The 21,986-nt window shown below is 43.8% G+C and overlaps 1 protein-coding gene across 2 annotated transcripts in view; it reads left to right on the top strand.

Annotated features, from left to right (window-relative positions):
* Nedd4 (NEDD4 E3 ubiquitin protein ligase) overlaps positions 1-21,428 on the top strand; it is an 84,915-nt gene extending 63,487 nt beyond the window's left edge. For both annotated transcript variants that reach the window (XM_032910856.1, XM_032910855.1), the window contains 16 exons: positions 383-502; positions 3,312-3,389; positions 3,630-3,684; positions 3,776-3,834; positions 4,886-4,951; positions 7,862-8,091; positions 9,383-9,504; positions 9,596-9,666; positions 11,855-11,950; positions 12,245-12,318; positions 12,674-12,734; positions 13,660-13,719; positions 14,457-14,564; positions 15,339-15,435; positions 17,964-18,036; positions 18,696-21,428. In XM_032910856.1, the coding sequence (XP_032766747.1) occupies positions 383-502; positions 3,312-3,389; positions 3,630-3,684; positions 3,776-3,834; positions 4,886-4,951; positions 7,862-8,091; positions 9,383-9,504; positions 9,596-9,666; positions 11,855-11,950; positions 12,245-12,318; positions 12,674-12,734; positions 13,660-13,719; positions 14,457-14,564; positions 15,339-15,435; positions 17,964-18,036; positions 18,696-18,798 (1,473 nt within the window). In that variant the 3' untranslated portion in view covers positions 18,799-21,428. The remainder of the gene's footprint in view (positions 1-382; positions 503-3,311; positions 3,390-3,629; positions 3,685-3,775; positions 3,835-4,885; positions 4,952-7,861; positions 8,092-9,382; positions 9,505-9,595; positions 9,667-11,854; positions 11,951-12,244; positions 12,319-12,673; positions 12,735-13,659; positions 13,720-14,456; positions 14,565-15,338; positions 15,436-17,963; positions 18,037-18,695) is intronic.
* Positions 21,429-21,986: the final 558 nt, after the last annotated feature.

Consider the following 21,986-nt stretch of genomic DNA (forward strand, 5'->3'; position numbering starts at 1 on the left):
TTTCCTTTCCAAAGCCTCAACTTGTCATAAGCAAAGTGGACCCGAGTTAGCAGTAGTCCCATCAGTTTGTGCGCAAGCCTGTGTGTGAATGTTCCCACCCCAAATTATATAGCTCTGCATATTGACAAGTTTTATTATGTTCATTGTCTCTTTTCTTTCTTCCCAAGTAAATTGCTATGTTTTTTAAATATATTTTAAAATATGGTTTAAACTGTGGTTCATTGTTATAAATTTAAAATGTATCATCTTCCTATTTTCTGATGAGTGGTGTACCTTTAAAATATAAACGAGGGTTTCTCAGCACTCGCAGTGAAGAAAGGCACGAGGCCTCTGTCAGTAGTTCTTGCTGGTTAACATGGAGGTTTTTTGTTGTGTGTATTAGCTTTTGCCTACTTCATCTGGATTGCCACCAGGTTGGGAAGAAAAACAAGATGACAGAGGAAGATCGTACTATGTAGACCACAACTCTAAGACGACCACATGGTCCAAGCCCACCATGCAGGTACTCCGCAGTCTTAGCTTGTCTTAGCGCCCTGGGCATAGGCTCAGACCCCACAGTTCGTGTCTTCTGTGTGCTGGGACCTGAGCCCAGCTCTTCACACTAATGGCAAGCATTTCGTCCATCGAGTCATCTCCCTGGGCGCCTGCTCAGACGTTTTGCTAAAGGGTAGTCTTGATGATTAGTGTCTGTGAACGAGTGTTTATAACTATAAGGTGAAGGGTTGGCTCAGTGGTTTAGAGCACCTGCTGCTCTTGCAGAGGACACAGGTTCAGTACCCAGTCCTATGTAGCCCAGGCTGTTGTAGAACTTGCTGTATAACTGAAGCTAAACTTGAACTCCTGATTTGCCTGCCTCTACCTCCCAGGTACCACACATGAGTTCTGTTTCTGTGGTGCTAGGGTTTCTTTATTTTATGGGCATTGGTGTTTGCCTGCATGTGTGTCTCTGTGAGGAGGTCAGATCACTTGGAGCTGGGTTACAGACAGCTCTGAGCTGCCATTTGGAGACAGCAGCCACTGTTTCTAACCACTGAGCCACCTCTAGCCTGGAAGCCAGGGTTCATGCACGCTAGGTGAGTGCTTTCCAACTGAGCCACATCCCCAACTCTTGGGAGTCTTAATAATATTATTTGTATTCAGTGTACATTTATTCTTGTTGAGATTATGTTAGATTTTATAGAGGTGTTCATAAACTATTTCCAGTTTTTGGCTCACTAGTCATAAAGGCTTTTAGCAATACTTTTAGTAATAATTTTTCTACCTTTATGAGATTAAAGAACTTTCAAGTTTCTATCTCATTCATTAATACTACCAGAAAGACTGAGGCTAAGCAGGACAGATGTTTATTGTTATTAGTGTCGTCATTAGAATTTATTTACATTATTTTATGTTTTTGACTGCCTATATTTATATATAATGCCTGTGTAGCCCTGGAGGCCAGAAGAGGGTGTCAGATCCTTGGGAGTTAGTTACAGATGGTCGTGAACTACTACATGGTGCTGCGAGACAAGCACTGGTCCTCTGAAGGAGCAGTCAGTGTTCTTTTTTTTCGGAGCTGGGGACCGAACCCAGGGCCTTGCGCTTCCTAGGCAAGCGCTCTACCACTGAGCTAAATCCCCAGCCCCGTCAGTGTTCTTGATATTTCTTAATTTTTAATTCTTAAAGTTGGGTGGTGTTTAGCTAATCACAAACAAAAAAGTTCTTCAAACTTGTAACACTTAAGACTGAAAGAACTATTTTAAAGGTCAGCATATCTAAAACAAATCTAAAAGAGTTTAATAACTTAATAGAATATTAAAGTAATTGTACATTAATTAATCCAAATAAATAGAACTTTATTTTTTTAAGATTTATTTATTAATTATAAGTACACTGTAGTTGTCTTCAGACACACCAGAAGAGAGCATCAGATCCCATTACAGATGGTTATGTGGTTGCTGGGAATTGAACTCAGGACCTCTGGAAGAGCAGTCAGTGCTCTTAACCACTGAGCCAAATTTCCAGCCCCCATATGCATTTTGAATTATCTTGGGAAAGTACAGCCAAGTGCTCAAGCAGATAGGACCACAACGTGTGATTCTGTTTGTTTATTCATTATTTTCTTTGATTACACCTATATCATCATTTAGCCTGTCTGTGTACATGCCTTTGTGTCACTGCTTGTGTTTGGAGGTCAGAGCACAATTAACTTGTAGTAGCCTGTTCTGTCCTTCTGTGATGTGAGTCCCAGGTATCAGACTCAGGGTGTGGGGCCTGGCAGTCGGCGCCTCAGCCTCCTGAGCCATCTCACCGGCCTGCATGTGAATGCTACCCTCTTGTACCAGCTTCTGTGCAGGGAACACTGGATGCAGTTCAGGTTCTAATGGGCTGGGTAAAGTGTCCTCAGTACCTGTGGTGACCTCACAGTTGGGTAAAGTGTCTTCAGTACCTGTAGTGACCTCACAGTTGGGTAAAGTGTCCTCAGTACCTGTAGTGACCTCACAGTTGGGTAAAGTGTCCTCAGTGCCTGCAGTGACCTCACAGTTGGGTAAAGTGTCCTCAGTACCTGTAGTGACCTCACAGTTGGGTAAAGTGTCCTCAGTGCCTGCAGTGACCTCACAGTTGGCTGAAATGGTTCCCAATGGACGACATCAGTTCTGACTCTGCCAGGAAGTGACACACTCTCCTATTAGTAGGACTTCCCAGCAGTATCTTCTAGTAGAAGAAATAAGTCACAAGGGACTTATAAGTTGGTGAGGTGGCACGTGCCTGTTATAAGTGCTTGAGGTAGCACTCAAAAGGCTGTGTGATGGGAGGACCAGGACTCCAGGGCCAGTCTGGGCCCCGTCTCAAAACGCAAGAAGTGTGAATAAAATATAGGAGATTTTTATTTATTTCATTATTTTTCCATTTTCATATGTATGCGTGTGTATTTTGTATGTGTGTTTTTGTACATTCATGTGTGTGTGTGCATGTGAATGGGTGTGGAGGCCTGAGGTTGATGGCAGAACTCATGCTCCACCGCTTTTCAAGTAATTCAACGAAACAGCTGTCACGTCTTCCGCCCACCCACCCACAACTTATCTTTGCATCTAGTTAATCTGCACAGCTTGCCATGGGGGGGGTCCCCTCTCTGTCATCCAAGGGTAGAATTAGAGTGGACCGTGGGGCCTGCCTGCCATTCGCATGGGCCCTGGGAATCCAGACCCTGTCCTCACAGTCCCATGGCAAATGCTCTAACTACTGTTTTAAAAATCTATTGGTGTTACAAAGCAACTGTAGCCAATGTGTTTAAAATGTGTGTTGTTATTTCATGACTAAAACAAATAAAGGATGATCCAAGATCGAAAATTCCTGCTCATCTGAGAGGAAAGACACCAGTCGACTCCAATGACCTGGGACCTTTACCTGTAAGTTCTGCTGCTGAGCTCACCTGCCTAACTTAGACATTTTGTACCTGTAGAAGTTTATTTAACAACTATAATTAACATTGTTATTAAACTATTGATAACCTTTTGCTAAAAATTATTATTGCAAACTAGGCATGCACTCAATGCTAGCCTCTTTTCCTCTTTTTGTTGTTTGTGTTTTTATGACCTGTACATGTAAGACGTGGTACTGAAGTAGTTGCAATGACTGTTTTATTACAGCCAGGCTGGGAAGAAAGAACCCACACAGATGGAAGGGTCTTCTTCATAAATCACAGTACGTGCCATGCCCTCCTCTTTTGCAGTTGTTTATTGCACGCAGTTGTGGGTACCAGGAAGAGGAACATCTCTTTTCTTTTCCCTCTTAGATATAAAGAAGACACAGTGGGAAGATCCTCGGATGCAGAATGTGGGCATAACTGGACCAGTGAGTCTTCCCGCATCCTGGTGCTCTGGGTCAGGGGTGGAACTGTAGAGGAGCAGCCTTCTCTGGCCTCCATACACTGCCTGCTCTTACGATGGTGTGAGGCCATCCTACCCTGCTCCACCACTCGGACAGTAGACTGTCCAGTCCAGGCCGTCTCAAAGCACGATGCCCAGCAGAGAGGGGCCAGCCTGAGCCAGGATAGGTGGCAGCCCCCTACCATCTCCGGGATCACACCTGAAACTAGATTTTTAGTCAGAGCCATTGCACATGCCTACTGTTGAAACCTTGTTCATGTTTTGTATAAATATTTCAGTGCCCCATGATTATACCGTTTTTGAGTTGGGTTCGTTTATAGAAAACTCTCATGTAGCTACTTTTTCCATTTCTTCAGATTTTGTTTAATTTACAAAATTAATGAAAATAGGATGTATGCGGGTTTTTTGTTTGTTTTGCTTAGTTTTCTTTTTCCTTTTTTAGATTAGTACTCTTTCTTTTTATGATGTATATACTCTTTTAAAATAATAAAGGGAACTCCTGGAAGTTTCTAGTTTTTCCTTTAATGGAGAAGGCACTCTCAGATCCTTTCAGAAGTAGAGGTTCTCTGTGCTTGGAAGACCTCTCTTTGCCTCTGGCTTGTCACATTTTAAGAATATTACATGAGCTGGGAATGGTGGCACATCCTGTTAACCTCAGACGTCACAGGCAGGCAAGACTACTGCGAGTGAGTTCAGGATAGCTTGGTCTACATAGACAATTCAAAGATAGCCAAAGACACAGAAAGACTGTCCTTTATAAAAGGAAAAAGAAATTACATGAAGAAAACTGCAGTCAAAGAGACAGTTGAATGTTGAGTCTAATTTTATCTTAAAGAGAATTTTTTAACTTAAGTTTTTTGTTTGCTTTTCTTCATATGAAACCTTAATTTTCAAGTAATTCTTTATTTTATTTTTATATATATTCATTAAAATATCCAGGGGGACATAGAATCTCATCTACGATAAGGACAACCTAAACTTCTTCCTTTTTTTTTTTCAAATTTTTTCCACTAAAGGCAGTGCCCTACTCCAGAGATTACAAAAGAAAGTATGAGTTTTTCCGAAGGAAGCTGAAGAAGCAGGTGGGTGACGTCATAACAGCTACTCACAGAAAATGGTGTGGTGTGCTTGTTAAATTATTTTCTTTAAAGATTCATTTATTCAACATGTATGAGTGTTTTTCCTCGTGCGTGCATGTATACATTACACATACATGCCTGATCTGGGTGTCCGCAACTGCAGTTAAGTTTGGTTAAGCTGCCCTGTGGGCCTACATCTGTGTCCTCTGAGCCACTGAGCCATCTTGCCAGCTCCATTAGTTTTAAAAGACTATTACTTTTCTAGGCTAGACATGTTGGTGCATGCTGTCAACCCCAGCACTCAGGAGGCAGAAGCAGGTGTCTCTCTGAGCTCAAGGACAGCCAAGGATACATACTGACATCTTTCAAAACACAGAACAAAAGCTACAAGTTTCATTGTGTGTATGAGTGTTGTAGTTGCCATGGCATCATGTCTGCTGGACCTATAGGTCACTATAGGTACCTTTAGGTACGCCACTCACTGTGAACCTGTGAGCTGAGCTCAGGTCCTTTGCATGAACAGTACATGCTCTTAACTACTGAGCCATCTCTCCAGTCCCGGGATACATATATTTTAGATAACTTACTAAACCAACATGCTTACATTATTTTCCAGGAGTCTTTGTAATTTAGAAAAACATCATGAGACGGTTGCTTTATTCTTTGCCCTCCTGGGGTTTGGTCTTTGTAACTTGGTGCTCAGGAGATTTTTTTTTTTTCCCTTTTTTGTGTTTGTTCCAGACTTCCCTTTACTACTCTAAGTGTTAATAGCCATTTGTTCTCAGCTTTAAACACAGCACATTTCTTTTTTTTCTTTTTTTAGGAGCTGGGGACCGAACCCAGGGCCTTACACTTGCTAGGCAAGCGCTCTACCACTGAGCTAAATCCCCAACCCCAACACAGCACATTTCTACACAGTGTAAAAGTTAACAGGTAGCACAAGTGCAGATGGCTGGTATTGTTACTCATTTCCCTGTGCTTGGCCAATATATTTGTTACTCTTTCTCCCATGACCAAACTTAACTTAAATCATCTGCCATCCTTTGGTATAGCCAACATTTTAAATGCCTTCCTTATGGACTGGTCCCATCCTCCTTTCCCTGCAGTTTAGGAGCAAGGCCACTAGGTGGCAACGCTAGGTTGTGCTTTTTTGGGTTCCAAGCTGATGATTTTTCCAGATATTCAAAATGGTGGGTTGGATACCAGGGTTTTTCATTCACAAGTTTAACAAAATGAAATACTGCTTTTTAAAATCATAATCAATAGCTTTGTGTATTAACTTCTACTTTTAGGCATTCTGACTTTAAAGCATTTCAGGAATGTGGGTAGATTGATCTCTTAAGTTCTTAAGTTTGAAGCCAGCTTTGTCTGCATAGAGAATTCCAGACCAGCCAGGGCAACATAGTGAGAACATGTCTCAGAAGGAATTAAAAAGGAAGATACAGTATCGAGAAATTGAGGAAGACAATGAATATTGACCTCTGGCCTACACATTCACACGCATGAAAATTTGTCCTCTGACCTGTGTATGACATTGCATGCACGTGCCTGTCTGCACACATGCTCGAGAGTGCACACACACCACTCAACTTTTAAATATAAATAAATAAATCATTGGTGTTTTGAAACAGGTCTGGAATCCATAATGGGGCCCAGATTAGTCTCCAACTCAGCAGTTTTCTGCCTTTGGTCAGCCAAGAGCTCAGTCTTGCATTCCCATGGCTCCTGTTAGTTTGAACTTGACAGGACTACACTTAACGCCCACTCCCACACTGTACTGCATAGGCCTCAGGGACGCAGCCACATCTGATGTGTTAGCAGGTTTTCACTTCTATCCCCACACTGTATTTCTACAGTCTGTCTACCCCTGGAGTTTAACTCCCTTTCCCCATTCCTCCGGCACATAGGGCCTGGCCCAGAGCAGGACTCTACCTGCATACAGGGCCCTGGTAATTAGTCTTTAAAAAGCACTTCTCACCACTCCTACCATTGTTTAACTTTCCCAAGCAGGGAAAACCAGTGTGGTGCCTATATTGCATCTGTGGGCTATTGATATTAGTTTCCCTGGGGCTTTCTGTTTTCCGTAAGTATACTAACAGATTGGTCTGTCTGTCTTTGAATTGGCAGAAGGCTGAGAACTTATTCTAACAGTACCCACTTGACAATTACACACAAAGCACTCAGGGATGAAACACTCAGATACGTATCATAGTATTTACAGTAGGCTCTGAGGCATGGTTACTTGTGTTTGTCTCCAAAGTACAGATGCGAGAGCCAAATGCCCCACGCACAGAGCAGAGACTGGGAAGTCAGAGCCCAGCTCTGTTGTCTCTAGTTTCCTTGTGTTAGAAAATAGAGTAGTGTATCATAGTGCTGTAATGAATGGTTTGCACCCATCACACTCAGAGAACAGAGCCTGGAACAAAAGTAAGAACAACCAGTAGCGAGTAGCCAGCAGTAGGTTGAAGGAACATTGATGGCGGAATGGCCAAACCTGTACCTTAGCGTGGAATACAGCACTGGCTAAATGCCTTCCAGGGTTCATTCTTATCATCTTAGCGTCTTTAGACATAAGAATCAGAAGTGATACATAGGTTCTTCCGCGTTGACGAATGTTAAGACCACACTTCCTAGCTTTCTGTAAGGATGTCCAGACTGGTGGGGGGGGAGGCGGCTGTGAGGGTGCAAGGTCTTAAAAGTTCTAGGCCAGCCTGACCTATATAGCAAGCTAGCAAGCAAATGGCCAACCTGGATTACTAGGTTCCTCAATTTCGGTTCAGGGAAAGAAAGGTCAGTACATCCAAGTGGCTATTCCTGCTGCCCTTACCTACAGGAAAAGGACCGTGGATACCTAGTGAAGTGTGGAAACACACTGGGCTGACGTAAACAATGTCTCTGTCCTTGGCTTTGCAGACTGACATTCCAAACAAATTTGAAATGAAACTTCGCCGTGCAAACATTCTGGAGGATTCTTACCGGAGAATCATGGGTGTGAAGAGAGCTGACTTCCTCAAGGCCCGACTCTGGATTGAGTTTGATGGTGAAAAGGGCCTTGACTATGGAGGAGTTGCCCGAGAATGGTTCTTCCTCATCTCAAAGGAGATGTTTAATCCCTATTATGGCCTGTTTGAATATTCCGCTACGTAAGTTCCTCTTCCTCACCAGGTCCCCGGTGAATGGACTTGAGCAGTCCTGCTGCCTCAGCCTCCTGATTAGCTAAGACTTGAGCCACATGTCCACACACCCTTCATAAATACTTTAAATGGCTGTGTACCGGGGGTGAAATAGTTTACAGTCTCCAACATTAGTTTGCATTTTAGGAAGCGTGGACTCCATGATTGTGACACAGGGAAATTATGACTGATATTTCAAAAACAGCTTTTTAAATATTGTATTATAGAACATAAGAATTACCATTTTAACCTTGTGTGTGCTGTGTCTTGCACCTAGTGGGCAGGCCCTCCTCCACAGAGTGCCCACAACAGCCCTCTGTAAGCACACACTCGGCCGACTTCTTGAGTGCGTTCTGGATTGTCCTCTCCAACCTTTTCATCCTCCTGCCATAATTCTACATTCATTAAACACTTTTCCCTCCATCTCCAGGCAGCCACCAGTCTACTATTCTCTGTGACTCTTGACTGCATACTCAAATTAGATATATGAGACCATACAGCTCTTGGCTGTACTATGGGCAATTTTAGTTAGCATATGTCAAGTGGCATTTCCTTGGAAAACATGAACAAACCTCTCTTCACCCCAGATCAGCTTAGGATTCTACCAGAGCCCAACATGGCAAACCAGTGGGCTTTCTTGAAGTACTTTCAGAAGTGTGGTTGAGGGATTTTTCTGGCATCAGGCATGACTCAAGGGTAACAGAGAAGCCCTTCCTAGCATGGGTGAGGCCCACAAAGGCTGTGTCCCTGGAGTTCCTGCACGACTTCAGGAGCTCTGTTGGTCAGAGTATCTTCTCTCCTGCTGCTACTTTACCTAGCCCAGGGGAGGACTTTGGAGATCCTGTAGACGGTTTTGATAGCTCCCTGGGTCTTTGTTTTTTAATTTCATTTTGTGTGAATAGGTTTTCACCTGCATGCTTGTCTATGCCCCACACCACATGCATGCAGTACCCTCTCCGGCCAGAAGATGGCTGCTAGTTGCAATGTGGGTGCTGGGAATTCAACATAGGTCGTCTATAAAAGCACCAGTGCTCTTCCTGAGTCTCTCTCTGTCTTTACAGGGGCCATTTGTCTATCTGTCTATGTGTTCTTAGGAACTATTTCCACCTTTTAACGGAAGTGGCTATTTCAGACCATTATCAGAGTCACTGGTATTAGGAGAGAAAAGTATCCACAGGGGAGACTTCATTATCATTTGTCTACATAGACTGTTGCTCTATGAGATACCAAGAGGATCACGTGAGTGTGGTTTGTCTTACAGGGACAATTACACTCTGCAGATAAATCCAAACTCGGGCTTGTGTAATGAAGATCACCTCTCATACTTCAAGTTCATTGGCCGTGTGGCCGGGATGGCGGTTTATCATGGCAAGCTGTTGGATGGTGAGCATCGAGGAGCAGACTTTTTTTTATATGTTTTTTGTTGTTGTTTCTTGATTAATAGTCACCCTAAAAATATTTTGTTTCTTACAAGGGTTTTTCATCCGCCCCTTTTACAAGATGATGCTTCAGAAACTGATAACACTGCACGACATGGAGTCCGTGGTAGGTCTCTCTCATGCGCCGGAATCTGGAGGATTTAATAGGCCGGTGATTATTTGCAGAATTGACTTAGTGGTGGTCGCACCTGCTGAGTGTGTGCTGTACCACCAAGCTGCATACACAGCCCAATTAATTTATAGTAAGAACAGAAATGAATACATTTTCATGTGTCAAAATATAGATAGGGGCTAAGGAGATGGCCCAGTGGGTAAGAGCATTTGCTGGGCACCAAACAAAATTTTTAAAAAGTCCCAGGACCTGAGTTTACATCGTGCACCTCATAGAAAGTGGGTTGTGTCTGTGAGTGAGTGTCATAGAAAGTGGGTTGTGTCTGAGTGTCATAGAAAGTGGGTTGTGTCTGAGTGTCATAGAAAGTGGGTTGTGTCTGAGTGTCATAGAAAGTGGGTTGTGTCTGAGTGTCAGAAAGTGGGTTGTGTCTGAGTGTCATAGAAAGTGGGTTGTGTCTGTGAGTGTCTGAAGCCGCAGCACTATTGGCAGCAGAGGCTGGATGGTTTCTGGGCTCAGTTCCAGGATCAGCGAGCAGCCCTGTCTCAGTGAGGCAAAGCAGAGAGTGACTGAGCGGGGCCTGTGTCCACCACACTGACTATTCCTGTACCTCCCTCCATCAGTATCTGTTTGCCATGCACTGCAGCGATTAGTCTCTTCTGCTGAATTCCTTTACATTTACGTATCTTTGTGTATGCATATAGGCACCCACATTTAGAGATCAGTTTTCTGCTTCCTTCCCTCGTGTGGATTCCAGGGATTGATTCTGCTCATTTTTTTTAACATTTATTTATTATGTATACATCATACAGCTTTCTGCCTTCATGTATGCACCTGCACGCCAGATTATAGATGGTTGTGAGCCACCATGTGGTTGCTGGGAATTGAACTCAGGACCTCTGGAAGAGCAGATAGTGCTCTTAACCTCTGAGCCAGCTCTCCAGCCCTTGATTCTGCTCATTAAGTAAGGTGGTACCTGCCTTTACCCACTGAGCCCTCTCTGTCGACAGCTATCTGCTAATGTTCTAAATTTACACTTAGTTATTTTTATTACATTTGTCTGTTTGGGGGAGGGGAGCATTGCTTATACATGGGACCCCTGTGGAGGTCAAAGAACAGTTGGCCGTAGTTGCTTCTCTCCTTCTGTCAGGTGGGTCCCAATACCTGAACTTAGGTCATCATGCTCGGTAACCGTTGCCTTTACCCACTGAGGAGTCTTTCCAGACGCCACAAAACAGAGATCTCTTTCATCACATTTTGAGTTAGACTTCTTTATAATGAATGGCAAATGTTTAAAGCCTCCACTCCAAAGGCAGGGTATTGTGGGGTCTCCTATAAGGAAACAGAAGCCTAAAGATGAGGTCTTGTGTATGGCCCTGTGTAGTGTGAATACACATGGCTTCCATATCACAAACAGTATGATTTTTATTTTTTGTGTATGAGTGTTTTGCCTGCATGTGTGTATGTGCACCTCAGTGGCCAGAAAGCCGTGCTGTGGCTGCTAGCAATCAAACCTTCTTCCGCAATTGCAGCCAGAGCTCTTAACCACTAACTAAGTTGTCTCTCTCCAGGCCTCATGGATTCTTTGTTGTGCTTTTTCTTGTTGTTTGAGACAGTGTCTTATGGAGCACAGGCTGGCCTCCATAAACGCATCATGTAGCCAGCCATGACTTCTGGGTGCTGTGATTATAGGTATAGGCCCCCACAGCTGGTTAATGCCTTTCCAGGAATCAAACCCAGGGTTTTACACATGCTAGTAAGTCCTACACCAGTGAGTGAGCCACATTCCACATTCCCCGGCTCCAGCAGGGGTCTTTGGAAACTGTAAGACAAGAGCACATAGTTATTGTGTGGGTTAGAATAGTATATTTAATTTGAACGTTTAAGTACCGTCCAGTAACGAACTCAGACATTCCACATACAATCTCTCAATCCTAGTGCTGGAAATTCAGGTGTGTGCCCTGTGCCCATGTTACGGTGGGAATCCTCATGCTTGACTGAGCATCTCCCCAGCCCATCAGTGTAGATGTCATGGATGTTCATGTACCTTTCTATATACAGATTTTTTTAAGTGCTGTTTTAGCTCAGTGGTAGGGTACATGCCTAGAAGATAGAATTCTAGGCTAAGTTCAATTCCTAGCACCGCTTACTCACTTACTTAATTAGAGTGCACTTTTCCTTTTAGGATAGTGAATATTACAGTTCTCTGCGATGGATTCTTGAAAATGACCCAACGGAGCTGGACCTGAGATTTATCATAGATGAAGAGCTTTTTGGACAGGTCTGTGGACTTTCAGATTCTATAAACGTCGTTTGCAAAGCCAGTGTTGTCACCTAAGTGTAGTGCACTCCAGTGCACCTGAGACACTTCTCTGTTCAGCTTGTGCATTTATTTTCTCGTGGCAAAAGGTGTCTCTCAGCCAGCATTTGTACTCGCCACTGACGTGTGACTAATATTTAAGCTTCCTTAGCTTTTAACTTTTGAATGGATTTAATCTAAAGCACTAGGCTTCTGGTGTAATTCATGTACAGTTTTCTCCCATTTTCCTCATGAAAACACTCATGTTTAATTTAGACACATCAACACGAGCTGAAAACTGGTGGATCGGAGGTTGTGGTCACCAACAAGAACAAAAAGGAGTATATCTAGTGAGTACTTTACTTCTAAGTATTTTCCTAGAAATGATTCTGAGTGGTTTTTTCTATTTTTCCTCCTCTTCTTCCTGCTTTCTCCTCTTCTTCTTCCTTCTCCCTCTTCTCTCTTCCTTCTCCTTCTCCTTCAGAAGATTTTTCCTTTACTTGCTCTTTCTTCCCCCCAAGCCAGAATCAGTTTTCTTAAGAAAAGCACATCCTAGTTCTCCCTGTTTCTTTTCCGATTTTTTTGCCTTGGGCACAGCTAGTCTATCTGTCTCTCAGTGGAATAGACATATCTGAAAACATTTTTCATGGTTTGTATGGGGGAAAAAACAGAAAGAAATGTTTTTATTTTTTTTTCTCCTTTTAGCCTTGTAATCCAGTGGCGATTTGTGAACAGAATCCAGAAGCAAATGGCTGCTTTTAAAGAGGTGGGTACCCCACATTCATTGCTTGCCGTACCAGAGCTTCAAAGACCCTTTTTAGCTGTGTTTTTAGGTTGAGTTTATGTTTTTCAAATACTATGCATATGCATGCCCATGGAGGCCTGTGGAGGACTCCCTAGAGTGTCAGTTGGATCCTGGTTCTTCCAGCCCCATGACCCCAAAATAAGACTCAGACTCAGCATACATTTACATGGACCCTGGCCATATAGTTAGGATCTTCTCTGAGGAGAATTAGAACTTAAGAGAACTTTATTCTGCCACGTGGCTGGTTACCTCTGCTCAGGTGCTGTGTGTCAGTCTCACCTTATCTTCCTGGGCAAATCTTCCTGCTCTGGCTGTCTTGCACAATTAGAATCTTACTGGGAAGTGGGGACGGAGGGGCACAGTGAGACTAAGCTGGGGACTAGAGGAGCAGAGAAGAGCTATGAGCAAGTAGCTGTGCCGGTGAGAATGAGTGTCTTCAGTCCTGAGTGGGGGCTGAAGAGGAAAACTCAGGAAGTTAACGGAGGTGCAGTTGACTCACGATTGGGGACTTAGGCAGGATTACTGCAAGTCCCAGGCCAGGACAGGATTCAGTGGGTGAAGGAGAGGAGGAGGAGGGAGCAACAGAAGGGGTGAGGCCCGCTGAGGGGGTTCACCTCCTGCAGTGGGCCTGGCCAGGATGGGGGATAGGCTTCTGTCTGCCTCAGTCTCCTCAGTACTGTGAAGAAGGGATGAGGAGGGAGGAAGGAGGGTTTAACATAGCCACTTTGAGAAATAAAGACAGGACGGCCACATTAAGATCACAGTGAAGGGTTGTTCATGAAAGTATACTGGCAAGATCTGTGTAGGAGTGACAGTGTTCCATCCACAAGATGCTTGAGCGTGCCAAGCCTGCTAACCAGCTTTGGGCACATTCCTTTCCTTCTAGGGATTTTTTGAACTGATACCACAGGATCTGATCAAGATATTCGATGAAAATGAACTAGAGGTAACAACTGTTTGTGCTGTGCTTGGAAATGTAGTTCAGTGTTGAGCAGTCATGCAGGTCCTGAGTTCGGTCCTCAGCGCCACTGGTGTGGAGGCGAGGGCATGGAGGAGTGGGGAGGAAGGGAGAGTATGGCAGTTTGTGGAGGGAAAGTGGGGAGGAGGAGGGAGGGTGTGAAGCCCTGGGTGCCATCCAAAGCACGGTGTAGAAGGGTGTGGTGGTACATACCCATTAGCTAGCACTCGAGAGGTGGGAGCAAGACCAGTGTTCATGTCATCCACAGCTACATTGTTTGAAGCTAACCTGGGCTACAAAGGGACCCTGTCTTTAAAAAGAGAACTGAAGGGCCCACAAGATGGGAAAAGCACCCTCCACCAAGCCTGACAGCCCGAGTTTGACTCCTAGAGTGGAGATGGACTCCCACAAGCTATCGCTAACTTCCTCACTCACAACATGACATAGACATGCTGCAGTACATATAAACACGCAATAGAACAGGGCAGCAGAGAAAATGTTCTATGTTAAAACAGCTTTGGCTGGATGTAGCGATGCATTCTTCCAATCCCAGCACTGAGGGACAGAGGCAGGTGACCCTCTGAATTTGAAGCCAGCCAGGTCTATACAATGAATTATAGAACATCCAGAGTTATGTAATAAGACCCTGACTCGGGAGAGGAAAAAACCCAGAGCTTTGCACCGGTTTTCCCTGCTCACAGTTCTGACTGCATGTCTGTCTGCAGCTTCTCATGTGTGGTCTGGGAGATGTGGACGTGAACGACTGGAGGGAACATACAAAATACAAAAATGGATACAGCTTAAACCACCAGGTCATCCACTGGTTCTGGAAGGTAATCTGAGGTTCAGTCATACTACGCCACCTGTAGAGTGACTCTCAGAGTGTGTCGCACTCTGAAAGGTGCACCAGCAAAGCAGACAGGCCTCTAATTTTGCATAATATGCCTTTGAATGTGAGTCTACCCCTCTTGATATCCAGAGGTAAGTACGGAAGGCATTCAGAATCGTAGGAAATGAGCCGAAATAGGCACATCAGTTTTCACCAGTGTGGGGACTCTCTCGAAGAACTTGCAACATAGCTCTTCTAAATTCTTAGATATGTGACTTTTAGTAATATGTAATTATTGTAAAGGTTTTTTTTTTAAGTGTGTGTGTATGCGTGCTTACATGAGTTTATGTCACATGTATACAATACTAGTAGAAGCCAAAAGGTGTAAGATCCCCTGGACGTACAGACAATTGTGAACCAACATGTGCATTCTGGGAACTAAACCCAGGCCATCTGCAGCAGCCGTGAGCATTCTTCACTGCTGAGGCCCTCTCCATTTCTGAGGGAAAAGCCTTAGAAATAAGTTTTTTGAGAATAAGAACAAAACCTTAGTGATCATTGTCTAAACTCTAATGACTTTTGTTTTTCGATATAAGGGTTCTCTGTGTAGCCCTGGCTATCATACTAGAACTCACTTTGTAGGCTGGCTCTGAACTCAGAGCGATCCACCTGCCACCACCACTGCGGGGTGGGGCTTGGGGTGTCAAATGGTTTTTCCAAGACAGTTTGTCTGTTATTTTCAGTACTCTTCTCAAGCAGAAGTCTTTCTGTTTTTCAGGCTGTTTTGATGATGGATTCAGAAAAAAGAATTCGCTTACTTCAGTTTGTTACTGGCACATCCCGTGTGCCTATGAATGGATTTGCTGAACTCTATGGTAAGAGTCCTGTGTAGATTCTCAGAAGTGCACAGAAGCTGACTGTTACTTTCATAGCTGAAGAGTCTTTAAGTTTCTACCATTTCAAGTCTAGTTTAACTTTTAAAAATTTAGTTGAAGGCTTGGGAGACAACTTGATTGGTAGAGTGCCAGCCTAGACCAATTGGCAAACTGCAGGTAGGTAAGAGACCCTGCCCTAAAAAGACGTGGATGATGCCACTACCTTCTAATTGGATAGTGACCGAGAACCTGGCATGTGGCTGAGTTACTTTTCGCTGTTGAGCATTGAGCTGCGTTCTGTAGTCCCAGAAACAGCAGCACCTCTAGCCCAGTTCCTTCCTTCCCAAGCTTCCTAATGCTACAACCCTTTAATGCAGTTCCGTGTGTCATGCTGACCTTCGTTGCTACTTTATAACTGTAATTTTGCTACTATTATGCATCATAATATAAACCTTTGTTTTCCAGAGGTCTTAGGTGACCCCTACAATGGGGTTGTTGCAACCCACAGGTTGAGAACCACTGCTCTAGCATATTGGGTGGAGACAGCAGTGAAACAGGGTTAGCTGATGTCTATGCCATAGTAGCCTTGGAGGATACATAGACTACACTAAAGAAAGTCTAATTGCCCTCTTACCCAAGGATTCTCTTCCTGCTGCTTCAGCTACCACAGACATTCAGTCCACAAATCCTAAAGGGAATTTCAATAAAGAGCAGAGAGCGTAGTCACATGCCTGATGTGAGGTGTGCATATATGCACAACTCCAGCAAACACAGATTAGGAAGAACTCAACGATTTCTTAGGAACTTGTAAAAAAAAATAAAGTTAAATTAAGAGTAAGTTTTCCTGAGCTTTCTCGAGCAGAGAGTCCTTTTGTGATTTGGTGTGAGGTGTGGGTAAAGCTTCATTCTTGTGGAAGATGGTGGGATCCCAGATAAGATCACACATAGCTCCCACTCTCCTTTCATTTTATTTTATATGTAATCGTGTTTTCCCTTCGTTTATGTCTGTGTACCATGTGCTTGCCCACGGAGGCTAGAAGAGGATGTCAGATCCCCCAGTGCTACAGTTATGGGAGGTTGTGAGCCACACAGTGTGGGCTCCTAGCAGCTGAGCTCTCTCCGGCCCCAGGACTAAAAGTTATAGTGGGATCTGATCATAGAGGACAAAATATAGAAAGTTACGCCTCTTGAAAACCTTCTGGCAATGATGTGTGCACATTTGGAATTGATTATGGGATTTGAGGAGGAGAGTGGAAAGTCACAGATCAGGATGTGAGCCGGCTTATCTGGCACTTGAGATGTTGAGGATTGGAGACAGCTAAGTGGAAACTCTGAAAGAAAAGAAAGGCAGTTTCTAAAATGTCTGTAATGAGAAAAATTGTAGACCGTGTAGCAGGGCCACATGCACACAAACTGCTCTAGGCTAACGGTTCACAACCTGTAGGTGGCAACCCCTTGAGGGGTGTCACATGTTGGATATTTATACTACAGTCCATACCACTAGCAAAATCACAGGTATGAAGTACCCACGGAATAACCCTATGTTGGGAGTCAAAACAAAGTGGGAGGCTGTGTTAAGTAAGGGCTGCAGCATTAGGAAGGGTGAGAACCACTCAGGAAGACTCAGGAGTCCCACTACTTGGGAAACTGAAGTACAGAGACTGACAGAAGTTTGAGGCCAGCCTCAGCTACATTGTGAGTTCCAGCACAGCCTGGAAACCCAGTCTTGAACAGCAGACAAAGACGCCCTGCCCCATGACTGAGCAGGTCAGCCCTTGCCACCAAGCTTCATGACCTTAGTTAAGTCCTCAGAACCTACAGGTGCAGAGAGAACTCCCACAGGTTTTTCTCTGACCTCCACACATGCACATTTAGATACGGAGAAAATAATAAATAATTATAATCAAGATACTTAAAAGCTAAGACTGGCTCAGTAGCAAATGTGTTCATGGCATATGGGAGGCCCTAAATTAAATGTTGAAAAACAAATCAAACAAAAGAAAACCACACAGAAACCACACAAAACCCTCCCCACGGCGACCTCATGAGCTAGGATTGTAATGACTCTCACAGCCTTCAGCTGTGGTTTTTCTGTCATTTTTCAGTTTTTACAGTGACATTACATAATCAGGGAAAAAATTAAAACTGGTTTCAATGAGAATCAAAAGCAAGAAGTCCGTCCGTCCGTCCGTCCTTCCTTCTTTCCTTCGTACCTGTACCTGTACCTGTTTCTGTACCTGTACCTGTACCTGTAAAGAAAGCCCTGATTCAAGATGCAGCTGGGTCAGGTCTAACAAAAAGCTGAGTGCCACCTCGTGTGCCACAGTGGGGCAGAGCACAGCACCCTCAGGTGAAGTGACAGACAGTTTTATAACTCAACAGTAAATCCTAGCACAGGGGAGGCTTCATTTTCTCTTCTGATTCGTTTTCTGTGTATACAAGTTTTATATATGGAAAAGTGTAGTTTGAATTGTCTAGGGATTTGTGGGTAAAGTAAATTAAACCACAGAAACTTGTCTTCTCCACAGGCTCAAATGGACCACAGTCCTTCACAGTGGAACAGTGGGGCACCCCTGATAAGCTGCCCAGAGCACATACCTGGTGAGTAGCTGTTCTACCCTAGACAAGACATAGTCCCTTGCTGCTGGCCTAGGAGCAGCTCCTACTATACAGGTGTGTGGCAGCCTTAGGAGAGACAGGAAGGGACAGGAACATGGATCCTGAAACCCATGCTGCTTGGGCTCAAAATCCAGGTAGCTAAGGATATAGAGGCCCTGGGCTGGAGAGCTTGCTCAGCGGTTAAGAGCACTGACTCTTCCTGACTTCAGATCCCAGCAACCGCGTGGTGGGTCTCAACCATCTGTAATGGGATTAAATGCCCTCTTCTGTGTCTGAAGACAGCTACAGTGTACTCATACATAAAATAGATTAATCTTAAAAAAAGAAAGAGAGAGGCCCAACTAGTTTAGTTGGATATATATATATATTTTTTTTTTTTCCTCCATTCCATGAGTATTGACCTTTTCCCCAGAGTGCTAGAACATTCCGTCTTAAAGGCTATCATGATCTACGAACCCAGTCATCTGGAGACAGGTGTGAGGGCAAGATTGCACAGGGGTCAGGAGAGCCTCCCTGGCAGCTGTGACCTCAGAAAGCAGTAATGGAACACGCTCTTGACAGGCAGCAGCGGTGCTGTGGTTACCATGGGGACGTTTCCCCCTTCGCTGTCAATCCTAACCAGATTCTCTCAATCTTTTCAGCTTCAACCGCCTGGACCTGCCACCCTATGAATCCTTTGACGAACTCTGGGATAAACTTCAGATGGCGATTGAGAACACGCAGGGCTTTGATGGGGTTGATTAGATTACAAAAAACCAAGCTGTGGTGTCTTGTACACCATAGTTCCTAAGCAAAAGCAAAAACAAAATCACATTTTAGCATTTTCCAGATAACTTCTAAAAGATGGTCACTGGCTCTTAACAGAGTCCAGGGGACAGTTTGTTTATCCATGATTTCAGCCACCACCATGCTGACTTGTTCCTTTGTCCAAGTACTTTGTCCAGTTGTTGGGGTTCATGTGTACGGCAGGATGTGAGTCCTGCGTGCCTGAGTTCTGACCGTATTTCATCTTGCTAGGCATAGGCACATCCTTCTAAAACTACTGAGATTCCAACTGTGAAATATCTGTAATGAGTAGCTGGTGGGAAAAATTGACGCTTTTTAAAGATGAAATTTGGACAAAGAAGTCTTTAATGATTGATTCATAAACCGCGACACACTTAGTACCACGTGTCGCTTACTTACTCTGTAGACCTGCCTAGTGTACCTTATCGCCTAGACCCCTTGAAGCCGCTTTGGAAGATGTATCACATGTGTTTTTAGTCACTTAAGTAAGTCACTTGTGTTTAAAAAAAAAAAAAAAAAAAGTTACTCTTCACTTGGAAGTATTTCACGTGTGTTAGCATGCAGCTTGAGCCTAAGCGAGTCTGGAGACAAGTGGAGCAAGCTTTTGTTCGCAGTGTGTAGTGAGTACTAGGCCTCCTTTTTGCCTGTGCACCCTCAAGGCTAGAGTCCTGTGTTAGCGTTAGAATTCCTTCAAACACGAAACAAGCTCCACAACGCAGTGTTTCTAAGCATGCCGTGAAGAACCGAGTTACATGTATGACTTGCCCTTACCAGCCACTCTTCACGCTTGCAGTCACGTAGTACATACGTGTTTACGGAGTTCATTATGTTTACAGATTAAGCGAATTTCTGTAGTTGCATTTTTATATTTTTAGTATCACATTAGTATAAAAATTTGTTTAAAATAACCAAAGAGTAGTTCAATGCATAATTTGTATGAATTTGTTACCAGGTTTCTTATGCTTTCTAAAAAATACTGTTTCCTATGAAAATTATGTTTTATTAAAGTCAAAAACCCTTGGGGCAAAATGCTACAGGTGGAATCCCACCATAACCACATTGAAGTACAGGAAGAGATCCCATGCGTGAATCCACGCATAAGCAGTGCTGGCTGGCTGTGTACCAGGCCCTTGAGATAAAATCGTCAGCTCCACCTTCATCCTCAAGCTTAGAGATGTGTAGGTGATTATACTAACAGTAGAAAGCAGGAGTTAGCAGAATAAGGCAGAAGGACAGGAAAGCGAGGTCCTAGTCCGACTGCAAGATTATATCTGCCAAGGTTCCTTGTATTCACCTTACACTGGTGACTGATCAGAAAATGCTCTTTATAGATGAGAAAAGCTAAGCCTGTTTTTCAGTGTGGCATGTAATGAGTTAATGTAAGCTTGTGTTATAAACTTTCTGGAATGCTTATTAGTTGCCTGTGGGAGCTGTAAGAAATAACTTGGGGCCATTGGTTTAAGCTTACTGGCTCTGACATGACTAGTGCCTGTCAGCCCATGGTAGGGATTTCAGTGACGGTAGCAGAAACGCTTTCCATAGGCCAGTGCATGCTTCCAGGGTGATCAGAGTCAGCCAGGCATGGCCACCGTCCAGTCTTGATTTTATCGTTGGCCAGCCAAGCCTGCGGTACAGGGCTCCAGTTCTCTGTCTGGCAGATGTGAATACCTGTGCCCGCCCTCTCTGTCTCTAAAGGCTATGTTAAGTTCTTAAAAAGGTACTTCCTGCAAGCCACCAGTCTCAGTCAGCTCTCTCCCCTCCCAGTGAGCATGTTCACCTAAAAATTAAAGTTGATTTACCGTAGGCAAGGGTGATCCCTAATGTGTACTGGCTTATGTGCGTTTTCATGTATGGATCTCAGTGTCAGAGTTCACTTTCTCCATAGTGGCAAAGTAACACTAATATAGGCCGGTGTGTTACCTGGAATGTCCCCATAGTATGGAACTATGGGTGAAACCATCTTGTGAAAACAGAATTTTACACACGGTTATTCAGTGTCGCCTCTGAGAACTCATCCACAGCAGAGCTTAGAAAACACGAGCTTCCTCTTCCTCACACCCATTTCCCTTTGGATGATTCTGTGACTTCACTAGAACCTGGTGTTAAGGAGACCAGGTGTGTTCCACCCCTACCCCCGGTGTGTAGTGACGGTCCGGAGGGACCCTGGATGGACACCACAGCCCCTCATGCCAGCGCATGAAAACATCTTGTTGACATTCTACCACTGGGGCATTGTGAAGTCACTTACATGAAACACAAAGGCTTTGTACTTCTCTAGGAAAAAAAAGTATTTTAGCCTTCTTTTTCTCTAATCCTTACCCCCAACAAATGAAACACAAAATTGCATTATAAAAGCAAACCCAAATGGTATTTGTTTTCAATTTTATTTATACCTTTCAAGTTATTCCTTATAAGTATCAAGTTAAACACAATTGGTTTTAATGAGAAGCTATTTGACATTGTTTTTAAATTTTTTCTTATATGGTAAGTGTATATCCAGAATAATGTATCAAAATTTATTGCATAGACTATAAAATCATTTTCAAAATCTCAGTTCCACAAATAAAGTTCTATTCTAATTTTAAAAACAAAGCTGTGACTCCGTTTACCTAGAAATGTTTTCAGCTTCTCAAGACTGACTTGACGTGTGAATGCCCTCCATGATTATTAACTCTGACAGACAGCTGCCCTCTGGCCCCTAGGCTGGCAAGCACAGAAGGTACTTTAGCTTAGGGCTCCCTGTTTGGTTTTGGGTTATGTTCTCCCTATAATAATGGACTCAGCAGCCTAATTTCTGCATGTACTATGCACACAACCCTCTCCAAACAGTGCACCAGGAACTTCAGAACCCCACAAAAGTGTGAGCTTCCCCACTCCTGGTAGCAATCAGATTTAGACAGTATCTAAGCAGTATGATGAGAAGGGCTGATCTGACTTTAACTGATTTTAGGGTGCATATGCAGTGAGACAAAACTGTCTTCCAGTAAACTCTGGGGAGAATTCCCCATTTGTCTTCTATGCCTATGCATAATTGTGTGTGTGTGTGTGTGTGTGTGTGTGTGTGTGTGTGTGTGTGTGTGTGTGTGTGTGTATGATTAAAGTCAGATGTATTATGGCTGTCGGTCACAACCCCCCAATTCTTTCAC

The sequence above is a fragment of the Rattus rattus genome, chromosome 8 (genome assembly GCF_011064425.1).
Source record: "Rattus rattus isolate New Zealand chromosome 8, Rrattus_CSIRO_v1, whole genome shotgun sequence".
Classification (NCBI taxonomy): Eukaryota; Metazoa; Chordata; class Mammalia; order Rodentia; family Muridae; genus Rattus; species Rattus rattus.